This window comes from Montipora foliosa, chromosome 3, assembly GCF_036669935.1.
Source record: "Montipora foliosa isolate CH-2021 chromosome 3, ASM3666993v2, whole genome shotgun sequence".
Taxonomy (NCBI): domain Eukaryota; kingdom Metazoa; phylum Cnidaria; class Anthozoa; order Scleractinia; family Acroporidae; genus Montipora; species Montipora foliosa.
Window position 1 is genome coordinate 42758527 of NC_090871.1, and position 16874 is coordinate 42775400.

Consider the following 16874-nt stretch of genomic DNA (forward strand, 5'->3'; position numbering starts at 1 on the left):
CACTAACAGTGCACTTTGTACATAAAGCGGGTGTGGACTATATTTGTTAAAATTTGGACGCATTTGGAACATGACAGTAAATGTTCCCATCTTCATATAACTAGTGAATATTATTGTTTACTACTTTCACTGTAGCCTGTGCAAAAACTTTAAACTTATTGTAAGGACAAAAAGAACAGTTGCTGTCATATTTGTCATATTATACAAGAAAAAATTCCATCAATATTGTAATAAATATCTTTGTACTCACAAAGAGCCATCGAGACATGACTGGTTTTATAGTTTGCTCACTTATGTGAGAGCAGAGTTGCTTTTGAATAACAAAATAGTATTACCTTCCAATGTTTGCTTTAGATCTCAAGCAGTCTAAGCATGCCTCGTCAGGATCAGCTCCATGGGATGTACAAGCCTTTCACAGAAAACAGAAAGAAAAAACACCTCAAGATCAAAAGACCACAATTCTATACGTACAGTACAATTGCCATGTTGGCTCTGCATGTTCGCATCAACTTTGCATGACATAAGTAAGGTGAAATGAGCTGACATAAAATAATCATTTACTTACCCTAATTGCATCACAGTAGGCACAGCATTCAACACCATAGCCTTTTCCACCTTTCTTGTTCAGAAGAAGCAACAGGGCTTTGTAGTCGAGAGTTACTGTAAAAGAGAAGACAACTGAATGGGTCCATCAAGGGACAAAAATGTGCTTTTAACTGTTCACATTTGTGAACCACAGATGTTGCTTGCAAATAGCTTGGAAATACCTGTGAACTTGATTCTGTACTTTTTGCCATCCACTAAAATGCCATGTTTCTTAATCCAGTTCTTTTGGAAATTTAGATTTCTCAGGAGCTGCTTCAGATTATGCCTACAATGTACCAGTAATTATGTTTGAGCACAAGTAAAATTAAAAAAATACACTCAAAAGGAATAGTACAAGGGCAATAAAATTCGCCACAAAAAGTAGAACAAAGAACACTATCTTGTAAAACACGGCAGGGATGATTTGCCGAACGCAGAACGCCCATAAATGCTGCTACAGAAAGTATCCTAAACATCCGTAAAACCTAACCTTAGGCCTAATTTAAATTAGGCCTAAACAAAAGCTTTTAGGCCTAAGGTGAGCTTTTATGAATGTCAGGATACTTTCTGTAGCAGCATTCTGTGTTCGGCATTCAGCGTTCGGTAAATTACCCCTGCTGTCTAAAAAATACACGCTGCTCTCTTGACAAGTGCTACAACTGGGTTTAGTTGCAAGTTTACGTTAACTGGCACTCTGGCCAGTTATAAAATTTGAAGAATTATACAAGTTAATGATCACAAATTTAAAATGTCAGGGTAATGGCATTTCAACTGACCTTTTCTCCTTGCAGTTTGCAACAGCTAGCGGGTAGACGGAAAGTGCACTTTCAGAGCTCTTATTTGCAAAATCAATAGGAGCTACACCAACTGCTACCTGGTCTCTCCCTTTGGAAAATTAAAGAAAATAATTTAATTTTATTTTATTTTATTTAATACTTCTATTGCACATAAATCCATAGAGAAATGATCAAATGCGCATTACAATGAATTTAAATATATCCTAAAATTACAAAAAAGTTAAAAATATTCTAGAAATACAAAGCTAGAAATAAATACTAATTATATTATTGATCAAACGTAGCTCAGACGATGATCAAATGCGCATTACAATGAATTTAAAAATATCCTAAAATTACAAAAAAAGTTAAAAATCTTCTAGAAATACAAAGCTAGAGATGAGTACTAATTCAAAAAAAGGACAAAGAAAATCAATATGTAAAAATACCAAATAGAAATAAATCAAAAGCTACTTTAAAGAGATACGTTTTCAGATGGCGCTTAAAAATGTCAATATTATTGATCAAACATAGCTCAGACGGCTTAGGTGCAGCGACCTGAAATGAAACACCTAAGCTATGGAACTCTCTGCCGTCTGAGCTACGTTTGTTCAGTAATATTGACATTTTTAAGTTAATTGCCTTACGTCGAAATTTGACAAGTATAACAAAGGAAACATCTAGGTTTACCCATGCTTGAAGTCCAACATAAAATAGGCATCAATGAAGGATTAATTTTAAAAAGGAGTCAGTTACCACAGGCTTTTGTAGATGTCTGTTATTGTTTTCATTTTTGTATAACAGATGCCAATCAGGGGTAAATGTTACTACAAGTAACATCTTAACGTTAACGTCTTAACAACCGTTTTTATTGAATTATTTCAAGTCAGGGAAGATTTGGGAAAAATTGGAAAAAATAGGAACTGGGCAAAAAAGAGAACGTGCATTTGTAATGGTGATGGTGTTAGTCGTGGTGGTGGTAGAAGGTCCACTTTCAAAGATCCGTGGGACCATAATTTTGTTAGTGAAGAAAATAAATACCAGCTTTGGGTGGACACTAATATACCAGGCCACATACTGTTGTTGATTTGTGTCAAACAGGTTAGATGTGTCTTTTGTCACTGTTTCGTAATCCACTCATGAGTATAGTGTAGCGACCATCCCTGGAGACCCAGAGGCAGTCAGTAGGGCCTTCTGGGCAGGTACAAAAGTCGGACCAGATCAACTTGGATCACTCAGCTCAGATCAATGTAAAAACAGGTTTTTATTGACAAAGGTGGTGCGATTTGCTCATGTTAAATCAAAGGTTAAGGTTAGGGATAGGGTGATTAGTCAAGCACTTATTCGTCTTTACATCGATCTAAGTCGACTGATCTGAGTTGATACGGAATGACTTTTGTACCTGCCTGATTTGGACAGTATTTCCTCACAGACTAAAAACATTTTCAATGTTGGTAATGGCACTAACATGTTCAAAGGCCAGCTGCGGATAAAAACACTCTTTAATGTGATAGGCACATGGTAAACAAAAGGAAACTTAAGATATTCATTAAAGAATATTTTTAAAATCTGTGATTTTCAAAGCCACCAATTTTGGAAATAATCCCAAGTAACTCAAAACTAATCTCATTGTACAATTCTTTGACAACAAAATTTTTTGAACACACCTCCAAGAGGACGACCATCAAGCTTAATATTAAATTCCATATCCTCAGCTTCACTGGATATGAGGCGTTGCTCACGGATGGCCCAAACCAACACTGCAGATAAAACCACATCACATGCATCAAATTCCACATTCATCTTGTCAATCTTCAGAGTTTTCCTCACAACTGAGAAGACAAGCTTCTTGATGGCTGTGATCTCATTTTTAGTGAGTAGAACAGGAATGTCATCTGATTTCGAAACAAGAATGATTGATAGCAACAGGCAATAAAATTCCTTCAAAAGTAATCATTATAGGACTTCCTTGTCCTACTGTTACTTCATGTTCAAAAGATATGCCTTGATGCTTAATTGCTATAGGCAAATCTCCCAACTTATTAAAATGCTGAGTAAAACCTGTTATTTTATTGTCTGTATAAATCTGAGATCACTATGACAACCACATCACTGCTGAACTTTATCAAAAGATCTACATTGCCACTTCGATGATCCAAGTTAAGCCCTATTGAGCAGGGTTTAGAATTGGATGGGAGACCATATTGAGAAAGAGTGGTGAAAAAGGTTTTTTTTTTCTTAATTTACCTTTCATGATTTCCTTTTTTTTGGCTTATACGCTACGCATATAACATAGACAAAGATTCGTTGGTAAATATTTACAAGGTTGTCTCATTCAAGAAATAGTCAAGTAAAAGTACTCACCTCACTCTTTCCGAGCTGTGTCAAATTGAGCAACGTCTGCCATGCTGAGTCTGGAAGCCTCGATTGAAGCTTAAAATACAAAAGTGCCCAATCTGGAACTCGCATGGATTTTACAATACGGTCATACGTTGATGATGATAAAAGCTCAGATAAGCCTTGGTGCCCTGGGCGTCCATGACCAAGTCAACGACCTCCGAAATTGTACCTCTTACATACCCTTTTTCCTCTTTATTTCAGAAAACGAACGCATTGCCCAACACAGAAGACAAAGACTTTCGATACTTCTCACTAACTTCGTTGAGGGAAGCCATCACATCTCTGCAATACTTTGCTATTTTCCTTCTTTTAATAGTTGACCCCATCATCATGCTTTTGATGTCTTCAATTGAACTGCTACTTGCACTTGACGATGGCGATGATGTTGTCGGTGAAAAACAACAAGACTTCGTAGATACTGGAGATGGTGCAGACAGCGAGATTAAATCACCTGGACTTTTCTCTTCTATTTGGGACTCAAGCTTTTTAATCTGGTCTTGAAGAGTGCTCAACTCCGCCTGGAGTGAATCGATGAGGATTCTTGAAGGTTGATCGCACCGGTTTTTCCCGCCAGAATCAATTTGCGCCTTCGATGTTTCCAAATCAAGGGAAATAGCATTTATAACCAATACCACCGACTTGAAATTTGGCGAATGGATCAGACCATTAGGGGCAATATCACTGTGTAAAATATGCTGTATACGGACCCTTACTTGGGGCGTATACAGTCAGTATACATTGTGGTATACGGTAAGTATAAGGATGTGCAAGGTCTGCATAATAACCAGTATACGTCAGGGTATGCCAAGAAAATAGCAGGACCGTATACATATGTAGCATAATTCCTTATATTTCAGTATACATGTCAGTATACATTATGTATACTGTGTGAGTCATAAGGTATACTGGAATTGTATAGCAGGTATGTATACGGATTCTAAAACTCTTTGGTGGATTCCTTATAGTTCAGGGTTCATATCAGTATATACTGCGAAAAGAAGGATATATACTGGGAGCGCCTACTGTGTTACGGACTCATATCTTTTTTTTGTTTTTACTCCTTGCATTCAGGACACTGCTTTTTATTCTCAAATGTAATATAGACATTATAATGTTACCCAACCTCCCACAATCCGAAATATAAATGGAATCTTGGGACCTAAATAGAGGGATAAAGGATGTTCAAGGCTGTGTAGATGTAGCGAGAGAGGTGTTAGGCCCCATTGAGACTAGATGACCGTTCAACCACACCTTGTCCGGGCACTAAACTGGAAGTTGTTCAGACACCCCAGTTCTAACAATGCAATTATTTCTTTCTTCGTCCACTTTGCACCGGCCACCGTTGTCGTGACTGAAACGCAGAGAAGCAGGGGAGAAAGCTCGGGAACTGACGAAAGCGTGTTCAGACAAGTACCCGTTCCTGGTAACGGGCACCTAATCTGAACGGGGCCTTAGAAAAAGAGAAAAGAGCGCATTGCCTAAACTATGAATGTAGAAGATAAGCAAGTTTTTTAAATGAATGAAATATTTTGCTTTATTTATATCAAATAGCACCTTTCGTCACAGAAACATCATGAAATATAGAAATCCAACTGTAATGTTGTATTCAACCTAATTTACCATCATTTCAAAATCTTATTATAAACATGATAAAAGGAGAAACCTAAATGTCTTTTTTTTTTTAAGAAACAAACTGCACCTATTACAACAAGCCTAACGTTCCATGTCTTTGTGAAATCATACAATGAAAAATTAACAAATCTAATTTCCTATCTCTTTGTGAAATTGTGCAATGAACCCTAGTAAAACTAGGCTAATTTTCTGTCTCTTCCCATTCAGTATCCTCTCCTGAACTTTCGCCATCTTCCGCTTCCTCTTCCCTCATGTTGTCATCTTCCTCCTCTTCGGAATCTGCATCGTTTCTGCCAATGAAAGTTGACGTTGTTTAACTCATTGAAACATAATGAAGTTATTTGAAATTGTTAACTAGAGCGCAAATCAAATTCGACTTATATTTTTTTGTTGTTTTGTGCATTGTTTGTTTAATTAATTTCTAATAGAAGCTATAGTCGATAAATAAATCGTGCCACTTTCCTGTTTTTGAAGAGAGATTTATGGAAAAAGAACGTCGAAGGCCGGCCGGCCGGCCGGCTAGATAAGATATATATCGACGTCCTTTTATTTTTTGTTTTTGTTTTCAGTAGTCAAGTGCATGAAACATTTAACATACCTCTGCGCCTCCTCCTTTCTTTGTTCAAGGAGGGCCTTCCACTCATCGGAAAGTGCCCACTTGGGCGTACCGTTTGGAGGCTCTTTTTCCGATTTCTCCCCTTGTCTTGCGTTTGTTCTCTTCCATCGCTTGTTTACTGAGCTCTCAGCTTTTTGGTATCTCTTATCGAGTCTAAAGAAAAGAGAAATACGTTGATATGACCACAGCAACGATAACGAAATTAGCCTGCGGAATAAAATTGTTTAAGAAGCCTAGCTTTAACTAGCGAAAGATGTTTTGTCTCGATATTTTTTTGACCAGCTAGTTGGATTTTAATAAAACAATTATTCCTCTCGCCCTCATGGCCTCAGAGTCAAGCCTTATCGGGTAGTGCGGTGAATATAACACCGAATTCTTATATTCACCGCTGAAAATTATATTAATTATTAATTCATATTTAAACGCAGAAGACGTTTACAATAAGTAAAGAATAACAATAAATAAAATTTTTAAATTAAAAGCTGTTATCCCTTGGACATTACCTTGGAAATAATCACGTATATATCATCTCATTCCAGAGTTTTGCGCCTACTGGTATTCTTTAAAAAGCATTTTCTGTATTTCGCTTGATCGTTTTACTATGTAGAAATTGTCTGGGATAGCCAGGTAACCGTAGCGCAGTGAGTGTTGTGAGAATGGCCTATTACTACTATTTCTACTGTTTGCAATTCTTCTCAATAGTTTAAGTTGATACAGGACTTTTCGTTTTCCTTTTTATTGTATTTTTCAGTATTACTTACTTGTTTAGAAAGTGAGTCAGCAATTGACTTCTGTAACTAGGGGGCCTTGAAACCCATCCCTCTTCACCTTCACTACTGTTAGCATCATCGTCCGTAGACATGTGTTCTTTCGTCAATTTTGAAAAGGCGTGGGCCTCCTTTTCATCCTTTACCTGGCACTTTCTCCTTTCGTATTTCTATGGCAAAAAAGGAAAGCTTGTCTTTAGTACGGATTGACTAAGATGACTTAGTTATAGAAGGATGTTAAGACGGTTTGGATAAATATACGTATATACATGTACCGTAAGAAAAGGAGTATTGATATGTTTCACAGGAAAGAGGAAAGCTTTTCAAACGAAACAAAAAAATGCACTATAAAAAAAACCGCAAATAAATGTCATGTTTGAACTTGACAGCATGTGCCCTAATGTGTAGGATAAAGTAATAGTTACGTCATGGGCAGACGGAATGAGTAACTTTGTAGAGTTCTTTTCGTGCGCGGACAGATGTAAAAATATCGCTTACCCTCTCTTTTCTAAGGTTTATTCTCTTCTTCATTCTAATCTCGTCAGTAATTTTTCCCAAGGCACTTCTGCGGATGTGTTCATGGTACTTTTTGGCTGTTTCTGCAAAGAAACAAGGAATTTGTTAGTCCAAGTAGGTGTCATTTTTTTCAAGTTTACAATAGTGATTGAACTTTGCGGACTTGCTGTACTGTATGCTGCATTGTTACCTACTTTCAACAACAGCTCTGGCAAATCCTCTTCCCGGTTGGTGACAAAGCTCTTCTACAATAAGCTGAGTGACCTTTTTGTTGTGAACACTGCTGACCCTACAATGGTGAAAAAAGTATAAGATTGTCTGCAGTACAGTACCAGCGGCGTAGGAAATGTTTCCGTACGAAACAAAATATTGACAATTTTTATTTTGGGGAGACAATCGAGGAAACCTATTTTTCTTACCCCTTTCCCATTAATTTATATTTCATTTCATGTAGTGCCTGTTACATACTGTAAAACTATTGAATGAGCTGGAAATTCAGAGTGCGTAATCAAGTTGTGATGATTGAGAGAAGATTATAACGCACCTAAGCAAGGATTTCTTTCTAACTGTGCAGGTTATTTCGTTGGAATTTTTTAAATTACTGCTCAAAGAACAAAAACGCTGGGCCAAATGACATTAAATTAACCGACAGCGCGCAAGAGTCGATTACTTGGCGGGAAAACAGAAGAGTTGATGCCGGTACCCGAAAACGTACAAGAGTCGATGAGTAACCTAAGGGCCGATTTACACGGTACGATTTTTGTCGCATGCGACAACGGCTTACGACAGGCCCGCGACATGACTTACAATTGTTGTGTACGTCAGGAATAATGTCGTAGCATTTTAAAACATGTTTTAAAACGCTGCGGCAATTGTAAGTTATGTCGTACATGTAGGCCCGTCGTGAGCTTGTTGCATGCGACAAAAATCGTGCCGTGTAAATCGGCCCTAAGGGTGCGTTCGATTGACCCTATTCCGGAATAAGAATACGGAGAGTGATGAGAACGTTATGTTGAAATATAGTATGAACGTAAGCTACTTAAAAAATTACCTGCCGATTGAACAATGGTTCAAGTTTTTAAAAGAATTACTCACACTTCCTTTCCTCTGTACTGCTTGGTGGTATCTCTGCTGTTGTGCAGCTTGTGAACTTCCTCCTAAAAACAGACGACCAAATACAAGCTGTGAAACTGAGAAAAATGTTGTAAACTGATAACGAGGCAAAATTAATTCATGGAAAAGCGTGTGTTATCCTTACTCTGTTAACTTTGGCTCCGTAAACTACGTTTGTAAAGTAGACTTGGTTCAGTTAAGACTCGTTTTTCATATGATCGCAGACAATCGCGGATCGTTGAGGAAGTTGCGCGAATTTTGCTGGCCAGTCACTCAGAACGAAGCAATGCAAATGCAAAACAAACGCATATTTACTTTCATAGCCTTAATATGGCTGTTTTCACAGTTCAGCCTTCATTGCAGAAGTGTTCGTTTCAGAGCGCGCAGAAACGAGGCTTGCGAGTCAACATTCGACCAGATATATAGAAGTCAGAAGAGTAAGAGATTTAGCGCGCGAAATGCGAGAAAATTATTAATAAGTTCCTATCCAGAATTTACGTTTTTCTCAGAAGACAAACTACGGTCGTTGAATGGAAAGCAGCCCTCAATAGTTGCGTACATTTGAGGTTGTTATTTTTTTAAGGTCTCGTCACAGGTTTGATAAGTTCAGGAGTTATTGCTAGAGAGTTTTTGCAGTTAGGGTTATATTGGTATCGTCAGCGAACATTCTCAGGGAAGCCTCGCGGAGGCACTTAGGAAGATCGTTAATATACATTAAAAAAAGGAAGGGACTTAATATGCTGCCTTGCGGAACCCCACAAGTAATAATGCGAGGAGATGACAATCTTCCATTTACATTACATCTTTGGGTCCGATTGTGTAGGCGCAATTGAAACCAAATGATAGTTGCCTGGTCGGCCCCAAAGTATGAAATCATGCGGAGAATGATTTCATGGTCGATGGTGTCGAATACCTTTTTAAGGTCAATGAAAACGACTCCATTCAGGAAGCCATTGTCGATGTTAACATACCCGCTATTTGTCGGCTCACAAGCAAAGCTTTGAGGGTTCTATGTAAGGAACGCAACCCTGACTGGTAAGTTGATAGCAGTTTATTATCATTTTAAGTAATGATAAAGTTGGTCATAGACAAGTTTTCCAAGCACTTTTGAGGCTAGCGGGATAACGGAGATCAGGCGATAATTATCTAGGTCTGATTTTAAGCCTTTTGTAAAGATCAATGTCACCGTAGCCAATTTCCATTCAGTTGGATAGATTCCCGTGAGGATTGATTTTGTGAGTATGTCTGTTAGTGAGGGTGCAACAATACTAGCTGCCATTTTTAATAACTTACTAGGGATCTTGTCAAGTTCAGTGGTTTTCTTTTCATCGACTTTTTCAACAGGTTGAGAGCAATGTCGACACTCGGAGTTTTTAGAGAAAACGAATTATCGGAGGGCGACAACAATGATGGAAAATAATTTACCTCAAAATCGATAGCTTGAAAAAATCAGAATAATCATTGTTAGAATAGGACTACCTGCGTTTGGTTTGAGAACCTAATGTAGAAAAAATTAAGGTTCAAAAAAAAGAACACTTTTTTAATTCAAAACTACATCCAAGAAGCATCAAAATGATGTTTATGTCATTGTCATAGCATAAATACTGGCAAAACAAGAACGTTATAAAAAAAAACTGACACCTGGAAAGTATGACGAAACTTTAACACATCCATATACCATTACTCGAAAAAAACGAAAGAAACAGCCAAGAAGCAAGAAATCACAATGACCTTCGATAAGAACTTCTTGTGTTGACCCGAAAGCCAGACTTTTAAGACTTGGGCTCAACTGTAGAAACGCATCCCATGAGATGCGGCAATCACAGTCACGTTTTCTAGAAACAAAAGCTTCCGCGACCGTTTGGCGCTGCTCTAACATGAAACGTACAGAAACAGGAAGTGAACGTTTCGCATGCCTGGTCAGTGGTCTCTCCCACGTTCTCAAACTAATCGTCTCTACTAGTCAAAAAATACTTAACAATAGAAATGAGGTGGTGTGAAGACAAGTTAAACAGCAAAACAGTTGACTTCCGGTTGCCATCATCGCGCGCCTAAGCTCTCTATATTTCCTCCGACTAAAATGTGCAATAAAAACTTTGCTTTGCGATTGTTTGCGATCATATGAAAACCTTCTTTGCAATCTTTTGAGATCTGCAATCCGCGATCATTTGCGATCTTATGGAAACCAAGATTTAGGCTGTGCTTCCATAACAAAAGTGTCAGCTTCATTTTTAATCAAAAAAAATTTCTCACCTGGGTAACAACGCCAAAGGATCACAGATTTGAATTTTTAACTTACGTTTTAAGATCTAAAACAGATTTTAGCCCTAAAGCCTTGAAAATGTAATCATTTACCATTTTTACTCAACGACGCGATCATGTCGGCTTAGCGGTAAACCTTTCATGTTGGAATCAATGAGACTGATTGCGTGCAGCGTGACCCAACACCGGTTTCCGGTGTTTCGAAGTTACTGAGCCATTCATTACGATAACAAGTATACTTACTTGAACGACAAGAGATGATTTAGGCCTCTTTCTCTTTTTTGCGCGTCCATTACCACTTCTAGACTCATCAGCGTCTTCCAGATCGGTGTGTGATAAAGTCTTCACTTTGTCGTCAAGGGCATTTACTTTGTCTGTCAGCTTTTCGATCCGCTCGTTTGAACTTTTCACGGACTGTAGAAGTTCCTCTACGGTTCTTTGGCAGGCTGCAAGACCAGCGATTACTTGTTGCATTGTTTCCCGGTTCTCTCGTGAGGACAATGGAGTAGAGTCGCTAGACCGGTTAGCAGAACTTGACGAAGATCGATTCAATCTGTTGTTAATAGAACTTGCTCTCGAACTCAAACTGCTCGAACAAGTCGGAGTTGAAGGCGCTGAATAAAAATTGCTAGCTCTACCGCAGTTTAACGAGCTGAAAGTTTGAGACATGTTTGCGAAATCAAACAAGACTACGATAGGAGCACGCTTAACTGAAAAATACGGTTTCGTGATAAATCCGTAATACCATTGATTTCCCGCCACAAGCCCATCATTCAAAGCTGCCGCTTCAGCTATGTAGCCAGGCCTCCCTACCTCTGTTTATTCCAACTTTTCTTCTCGATGTCATCTACAGTGTAACTTAGAAAAGTGATTAATGGCTCCTACATGTAACAAGTCTCCCGCGAATGATAAAAGTGCACATAGTTCGACAACGAAAAAGCGATTGTGCGAACATTGTGATCGTTTAGTCTCAATCCGGACTTACAATGCACACAAACGAAGGAAGACAACAGTGATAACAGGTAAAGCGCATGTCTTATATTAATCAACAAAGTGTTGTTTGTGTTTGATCTGCTCTCCCATCTATAAAAGCTGCGGCTGTATTTAACCAGATTTAACATTAAGCTTATTTTTCGCTTATAGATACACCCAATGTATTGCAAAGGCAAGATATCGATTTCCATTCTGATTCAAGTGACCTGGAATTTCACTATTCAAGTGATGAATACCCTGAATCCCCTGCAAAATTTGCTGGGCTTTCCACTGAAAATCCAGAAGACCTTGGTAAGCTTTTCATCAGCATATATAAGCTTGAGTTTTCTGCTTTCTAAGTATACATGAATTATCATGCAGGTAGACAATGAAAGTAATTAGAATTACCATGTAGAGAGTATATTTTGGTACTGCAGCTGAGGGTTTTCACTAGTCAGACTGATGGAAAAAGATTAAAATTATTTATATTCACCTTTTCGATTGCATGTATTGGTTTCATTCATTAATTTTGCCTGATACATTGTATAAACCTGGTAAACAAAAACATACAAGAAAGTTACTGTTTCTGGAAAGCAAAGGAAAGGAACTTTAGGTGTCTAGTTGTTTTAGTGCTGGAGCACTAATTGAGGATACCATAAACTGAAATTAATTTTTTGTTCCTTTTTTTTGGGGGGGGGGGGAGAGGGGAAACGAGAGTACCCGGAGAAAACCTCTTGGTGCAGAGTAGAGAACCAACAAACTAAACGCATGACTCTAGGAATGGAACCAGGGCCACATTGGTGGGAGACGAGTGCTCTCACCACTGCGCCATCCCTGCACCCCCAAACTGAAAAGTCTTGGAAGTGCCACTGCTACTTGTTGAAATTATAAAAACTGAAAGCAGTGAAACAATTTGATGGACTTAAAGTCGCAATCAATTGCAGAATCGATTTTATTCTTTGAATGATTTAATCAATTGAGGATCAGGCGTTCAATAATCAATGACCATCGAAATCACAAAAATAACAAATTAAATTATTCACCAATTATCAACATCATTGTATTCTTTGATATGGGTGAGCATTGATTGTCATCTGAGTTTCATTGATTGTCAAAGCTTTAATATCTGAATAAAATTATTATCTGCGGTGTATGTATAAGTGCTTATAATAATTTTTTGCTAGTAATAACGGAAGGTTGAGTGCATGTGAGATGGCGACTCCGGAATCAAAACATTTGGTCCCTCTTGTTCACTCAAAATTATTTGACTAGAATATGAGAATTTATGTCCTATTTATTAATTTTTATGTTAGATGTGTCAGTGGATGATTGTAATTCTGCTGCCGAGTCAACAGACAGTGTGGAAGACTTTTATGTAAGTCAACCTTACATTTACTTATTTCTTTATTGATTGATTTTAAAGAAGGATGTTTCATATATTGATGGTTCTTGCACAGCTGCAATAGTTGATACATCCAAAGTCAATTTTGCCCTTTTGATTTTTAGCTCTGGTTACAGTTTGGCTTTAAGTATAGCTTTAATTTACTATGTAAATTATTGTGATTGGCTGCTGATGTTTGACTTGAGTGCATTTCCTTTTAACTCATCAAGTCAATGCAAAACCAGTCACAAAATTTGTATGTGGAGAATATATGTACAGTGTATGCCCTTGTATGTATTATGGAAGCTACAGTATGAATTGAGAATGATTCGAACTTACCTCAATAGAAGTATAGCTGGTTTGGATAAAAACATAGTGTACAGTGTAGAAGAAAAAAATGGTGTCTAACGTGACTGAAGTCACGCTCATAATAATTATTTTTGTCAAGATCCGCGTTGCTATTTGAATGTGGATGAAAAAAATAAAACAAGGGTAAAATTTGTCAACCAAAATTAGTCTGGCAACCTAAAATTGTTTGGTTAGTCACCATTTGGTTTCTTTTAAGGAAGAAAATTAATTTCAGACCCTGGCCCAAGTTAAATATTAATTAAGGACAGCAAAATATTGGGTCATAAATTATGCATTTTTTAGTTTCTAGTTTAGTTATTGAACATCTTTTATTGAACATTTGTCCCAGGAAGAAACTGATGATGAGGCAGAATTGCAGTTTGAAAACCTGATGACGTCATCTGATGAGGATAATGCTGCTAATGAGAATGAGTCTGTGCTATCCAAGAAATCATCTTTATTGAGCACTTCACTCATCAAACTTGTAATTATTTTCATTATGACTTGGAAAATCATGCATAACTTACCAGATGCTGCAGTGAGCACTTTGTTTTGTTTTTTGAAAAGGCTGCTGGAACTTTTCTCAAGGTTGCTTCATTGTAGTAAACTCAAACTAATATCAGACCTGCTGCCTAAGTCACTGTATATGGTAAGGAACTTTTTAGGAGTAAATAGGGATGACTTTGAAAAGTTCATTGTTTGTCCAAAGTGCAGTTCATGTTACAAACCTGAGGAATGTGTACGTACTCTGGTAAATGGAAGAAAGAAGGGTGAGCGTTGCAGTTTTGTAGAGTTTCCACGCCATCCACAAAGAGCTCAGAGAAAACCATGTGGAGCATCTCTATTAAAACTACACGTTCAAAACATGGAGAGCTGACTTTAAAAGCAAAGAGGGTTTTCTGCTACCGTTCAGTGAAGAAAACCCTTCAAGAATTCCTTAAACGGCCTGGATTTGCTGATAAATGTGAGCAGTATAAAAAGCACCCTCGGGATATCAACCTTCTTGGAGATGTGTATGATGGAAGGGTCTGGAAAAATTTCAAGAATGGAAAAGGAGAGCCTTTCTTTGATGCCCCTAACACTTTCGGATGTATGTTGAATCTTGATTGGTTTCAGCCATACAAGGATTCTGTATACAGTGTTGGGGTGATTTATTTAAGTTTTCTGAACTTGCCACCACAGGAAAGAAATAAAGAAGAAAACATTGCAGTTGTAGGGATTATTCCTGGCCCACAGGAACCAAGCAGAGATGTGAATCCATTTTTGGACCCTCTGGTGAATGAGCTATTGGACTTCTGGGATGGCGTTTGGTTGGATTGCCCCTCAACTGGACCCAAATTTTGTCAGCTAGCTGTACTTTGTGTCAGCTGTGACATTCCTGCATCTCGCAAACTTTGTGGTTTCTTAGGATTCTCTGCAAGAAAAGGTTGCAACAAGTGTACCAAGGAGTTTCATAGAAGATCATTTTGAGAGAAACAAGATTTCTCAGGATTCGATCGAGATAGCTGGAATTTGCGTACTAACACTGAGCATAGAGAGCATGTATGGAGGGTACGAAACACAGTAACATCAAAGAAAGGACGTGACACAAAGGAGAGTGCCTATGGTGTGCGATTCTCATCCTTGATTTACCTTCCATATTTTGATTTTATTTCTTTTGTTGTCATGATCCTATGCACAACTTGATGCTGGGCACAACAAGAAAAATGCTTAAGGTGTGGAAAGAGTTAAACTTGCTGGATGAAAAAGACTTTAAAGTGCTTCAAAAGCGAGTAAACAAGCTCAAAGTTCCTTCTAGTATTGGAAGAATTCCATCAAAGATTGCATCCAGCTTTAAAGGCTTTACTGCTGACCAGTTTAAGAACTGGGCATTGGTATTTTCAACCTTTGCTCTAAAGGACGTTTTACCAGACAGACATCTCCAATGCTGGAAATTATTTGTGAAGGCTTGTCACATACTGTGTTCAACAGTTATCAACACTTCTGAAGTAAAACTTGCAGATGAGCTCCTCGTCAAGTTTTGCAGAACTGTTGAAGACTTGTATGGTACATCTGTTGTGACGCCAAACATGCATCTTCATTGCCATTTATGTGAATGCATTCTTGACTTTGGTCCTGTCTATGGCTTCTGGTGTTTTTCGTTTGAACGTTACAATGGCATTTTGGGTGCTATGCATGTGAACACCACCAGATTGAAGTGCAACTTATGAGAAAATTTATTGAGCGGCAGCAAGTGAGGAACATGTCTTGGGCCAATCGAGTTTGTTGGATTTAAAGAGATGTTAGTGTCTGTAGACAGCGGCTCATTGGCAATGACAAAGAAGAAGGCAATGACACCAGATGAGTACAGAAGAGTATCCAGCTTAAAGCTAGTACTGGAACAGACCTTTTTCATTTGTCTTTCCTTGACAACCATTTCATTCGAGTTGTCGTCTCCAGTCAAGGAAATTTACCATGAGTGATAATGAAGTTGATCCTTGACAAAAATGTACACTTTTCTGCATAAAGAAGATTGTATTGTTTATGTTCCCAAATTGTGTTGCCAGTTCTCTCAGCTGCAGCTGTTACGATCAGAAAACTTGACTCCCGGTATTCACGAAGGTGAACGATCTGCTTGTATAATGGCTCGATGGTATGGTTCCAGTGGATTAGACACAACTTCAGAAGATCTAAGGCCAGGTGGGTTTCTCTGATAAGTGAAGGTATTATACTGCTCTCTAGTCTTGCATGCTGTGTACAATAAAAGTATGATTGAAAACCTATCAAAGAAGGTTTCTGAATTATTTCTTTTATTCTTTGAACCTTTATCATATCAAAGTGCATGTTCTTTTTGTTTGTTTTGATTTTAACGTTTACTTTTATATTGTCTAGTTTTACTTTCTTTTGAACCTTTGGATTGGGAATATTGTTACAGTGTAGTTTACTTTTGATAAAGGTGAAGAAATGCACGTAACAGTGTCATTATAATATATTCTAAATAGGTTTTATTTTTTCACTGTTGAAGTAACAAAGTCATAAACTTGCAGGTTTGTGACCATTATTGACAGTACTATCATATGCAGTAAATTTAAGTCATATTAATTGTGAAAAATACAGTTTTGAAAGTCCAGGTAGACAGGCTCATTTCTCTTTTTTAGAACTGTTATAAATACATGTAATTCATTGGCACAAAAGTGATTTGTAAGGGAAACCAAACTAGAAAATGATACAGTGTAGCCTATTAGTTCTTATCAAAATAATGTACCTACCATACCAATATTTTTTCTTTCTTTTGCAGGGATTATACAATACTTCTTACAAACACACTGTGACTGTCCAGTCCTCTAATGGTGCAACTTTGGACCTCCCATACACCTTTGCTTGTGTTCACAGGTATAAAGTTCATCCACATGCAAGGTTTATTTTGGTTTACCAATTCAGTGTGTCTGCCCCTCATTTGAAGCTGAATCAGTGGCAGCTTTCATTCCTGTCTCACGAATTGATAGTGTTGTGTTGTAGCTGAGTTA

At 37.8% G+C, this 16874-nt stretch overlaps 1 protein-coding gene and 2 pseudogenes across 1 annotated transcript; 1 reads left to right on the forward strand and 2 right to left on the reverse strand.

Annotated features, from left to right (window-relative positions):
- Window positions 1-16874, reverse strand: part of LOC137995892 (uncharacterized) — a 52383-nt pseudogene that overhangs the window by 14962 nt on the left and 20547 nt on the right.
- LOC137994247 (uncharacterized) lies at window positions 5038-11336 on the reverse strand. The gene is made up of 7 exons (XM_068839859.1): window positions 10911-11336; window positions 8388-8449; window positions 7487-7581; window positions 7275-7375; window positions 6771-6946; window positions 5992-6162; window positions 5038-5683 (listed from the first exon to the last, which is right to left on the reverse strand). Exons 1-7 carry the CDS (start codon window positions 11334-11336, stop codon window positions 5575-5577), a joined length of 1140 nt encoding a protein of 379 aa, XP_068695960.1. The 3' UTR covers window positions 5038-5574.
- On the forward strand, window positions 11528-16866 carry LOC137994248 (uncharacterized; annotated as a pseudogene).

What these genes read in the sequence shown, in the direction of transcription:
- LOC137994247 (XM_068839859.1), bottom strand. Translation starts at nt 11,336, where the DNA reads ATGTCTCAAACTTTCAGCTCGTTAAACTGCGGTAGAGCTAGCAATTTT. An exon ending in AATCATCTCTTGTCGTTCAA is followed by an intron (nt 8,450 to 10,910) that starts GTAAGTATACTT and finishes GTCTGTTTTTAG; the next exon opens with GAGGAAGTTCACAAGCTGCA. An exon ending in CTGACTCACTTTCTAAACAA is followed by an intron (nt 6,163 to 6,770) that starts GTAAGTAATACT and finishes TCTTTTCTTTAG; the next exon opens with ACTCGATAAGAGATACCAAA.